General features: G+C 30.4%; 2 protein-coding genes across 2 annotated transcripts in view; one reads left to right on the top strand and one right to left on the bottom strand.

Moving 5' to 3' along the window:
- CSN8 (COP9 signalosome subunit 8) overlaps positions 1 to 1937 on the bottom strand; it is a 3107-nt gene extending 1170 nt beyond the window's left edge. Inside the window, exons 1-2 of the mRNA XM_027360924.2 lie at positions 1784 to 1937; positions 488 to 558 (exon numbers count right to left, since the gene is read on the bottom strand). Of these exons, the coding sequence (XP_027216725.2) occupies positions 488 to 558; positions 1784 to 1840 (128 nt within the window). The 5' untranslated portion in view covers positions 1841 to 1937. The remainder of the gene's footprint in view (positions 1 to 487; positions 559 to 1783) is intronic.
- Positions 1938 to 2271: 334 nt separating this feature from the next.
- Positions 2272 to 2500, top strand: part of LOC113823685 (transmembrane protein 268) — a 56956-nt gene continuing 56727 nt past the window's right edge. The window contains exon 1 of the mRNA XM_070122909.1: positions 2272 to 2419. The gene's annotated coding sequence lies outside the window, so the exon portion shown is untranslated. The remainder of the gene's footprint in view (positions 2420 to 2500) is intronic.

The raw sequence follows: 2500 nt of genomic DNA, 5'->3' as shown, positions 1-2500 counted from the left end.
TTATCATAATTATTATTATCATTATTATTATTATTATAATAATAATAATAATAATAATAATAATAATAATAATAATAATAATAATAATAATAATAATAATAATAATAATAATAATAATAATAATAATAATAAAATAAAAGTAAAAATAAATACAAATAAAAATCATTAATACCTGATGAAATAAAAATGAAAATAAATCATTGATGAACAAATAATATACATATTATCATATGCAAATCGTTACAAATGGGATGCATAGAATAATCTATATTCTACTGCAGCTAAACTGGTGTATAGAGAAAAGACCACGCAACACATGTTTACATTATCATACATCAGGTATAAACAACAGATTTATGTTCGTAAACAAAGGGTTATTTAGAAGTAGAATTATCAATTCTCTTGAATTTCATGATTCAAACTAGAACTGTAATAAACAGACTTCAATTATAAAGAAAACTTAAATACCAACAGAAGATCTACTTACAGGTCATTTTGTAATAAGTAAATAGCAAGAAGTTGTTCATACACATGCGCTGGTGGTACTCCATTTGGTGCCTGTTGGAAAAGCACAAAAATAAGAGAAAATAACAAATCAGATTATCATAAAAAAAAACAAATATTATGGACACTGTAACCTGCTCTCGGTTCTCATAAACACTGAGTTCTGAGGTATACACGGAACACAGAGTCTCGGAACAGCAAATAATAACATAAAAACGTGGAGATCTTGGTTAACAAAGCACAATGACTAAGAACTAAAAACGTCTAAAAAAGAAAATGGACACATTCAATCATCATCAATAAATAATCATCAAATAGTCATTATCTTTTAAGCATATCAGCTGAGAGAACTAAAGGCTTGGTCACACACAAAGGTTCAGCATAGCTTGCCTTCATACATCTTAAAATGGAACAAACAATTTTTGTGATAATATAGGTTTTTAAAATAGTACTACTGAGTATTTACAAATAAGGAAAAACAACATTCACTAAAAACTGGAGGTTAGCTTCTCAGAAGGTTAGCTAAAATCTAATATTCAATTATGTTTCTAATAGAAAAACTATGATTTAATCAAAGATTGTGGAACAGGCAGAGATCACACTAGGTTACATGTGGAAAAATGAACCCAAATCATTAAAACATAGTAGTTCTGAAAAAAGCTATTCACAGTAGTTACTTATGACTAGTACACATAACCCAATCATGGTGCCAGCGATTGCCCAATACCAAGTCTGTCCAGACACTCTATCCTGCCATACATGTGGTATATTCTTTGACATCCAGGGTAGGGGTAGGTGTCTGCATGAGGCACTGCCCCCTGCATTAGACTAAATACAGACCAATGCTATGTATATCATTAGGGCATTACCCCACAATTCGAATCCATTAATAGCCTTATTGTCAGGAACAGTTATATGGTCTTCTGAATAATTACCAAATTATGAAAATGTAACTGTAAAAAGGTGCAACGATGACTTTCATGTGGACAATGAAAACATGGCATTGCTAAATAAAAGAAGAATACCAGCAATAATAATAATGACAACACCAATGTTAATAATAATAGCAATAACATGATATTAGCATTCAACAACAATAACAATAAAACTAAATAAATGATAAATAACACATGCAGTATGCCAAAATAATATGACACGGTTTAAACAAAACGCCCAAAAGTACACTTTAAACTGTCTATACAGACTTCACTACATAATACAGAAATACTCAGTATAATATCAGTATTGTCACTATGTCAAACACAGGCTCATATCTTACATCTAGCTCCTGTTTTTCGAGGTCTTCTCCAATTTTGGAGTAGTCGACATCAGCCATTGTTTACAACTTGTGAGAGGGATACGGAAACAAAATTAATGCAGCTTTTAATTTTCTCTAAGCATTATTATACTTTTGGTATAGTTATATCTCATTTTACAGATGAAATGATGTCTAGTTGATTTATGTAATCAGTTAAGTCGAAAGCACCTTACTTCAATTTAAATTTGACTGTATCCCGTTACACCTGCTCACTGTAACAATGAACTGAAATGTGTACGCGATATACCGGCATATATATTTTTTCATGTTCTGTTTGTGTTACCAATATTTGTGAAATGATTTTCATCCTATAATAATATTCTACCATGCCCATTACAATTAAACATTCTATCTTTTACCTATCATCTTTCGTCAAAATGTACCATTACTGTCATTAAACCTCTAAGAATAATTTGTAAATCAATATTATATACATGCTCATTGTACAGAATCAACTTAAATATACATTTATAATCGAATGCAACTCTCAGTGCGCTCACCCTTGCAAATGTCAAAGGAATCCGTCCATGCAAACCGTCCACGTATCTCACCTGATAGCCTTTCCACATATACAAGTTGATGTGACATATACTATAGGTAAGTGAAGGTGAATTGTGGTATAATTGCATGTTCAACTGTGAAATTATTAATGTTATAAGTTATTGCAAGGTATGTTTG

The sequence above is a fragment of the Penaeus vannamei genome, chromosome 6 (genome assembly GCF_042767895.1).
Source record: "Penaeus vannamei isolate JL-2024 chromosome 6, ASM4276789v1, whole genome shotgun sequence".
In the NCBI taxonomy this organism is placed as follows: domain Eukaryota; kingdom Metazoa; phylum Arthropoda; class Malacostraca; order Decapoda; family Penaeidae; genus Penaeus; species Penaeus vannamei.
This window is presented reverse-complemented; position numbering and strand designations above follow the sequence as displayed.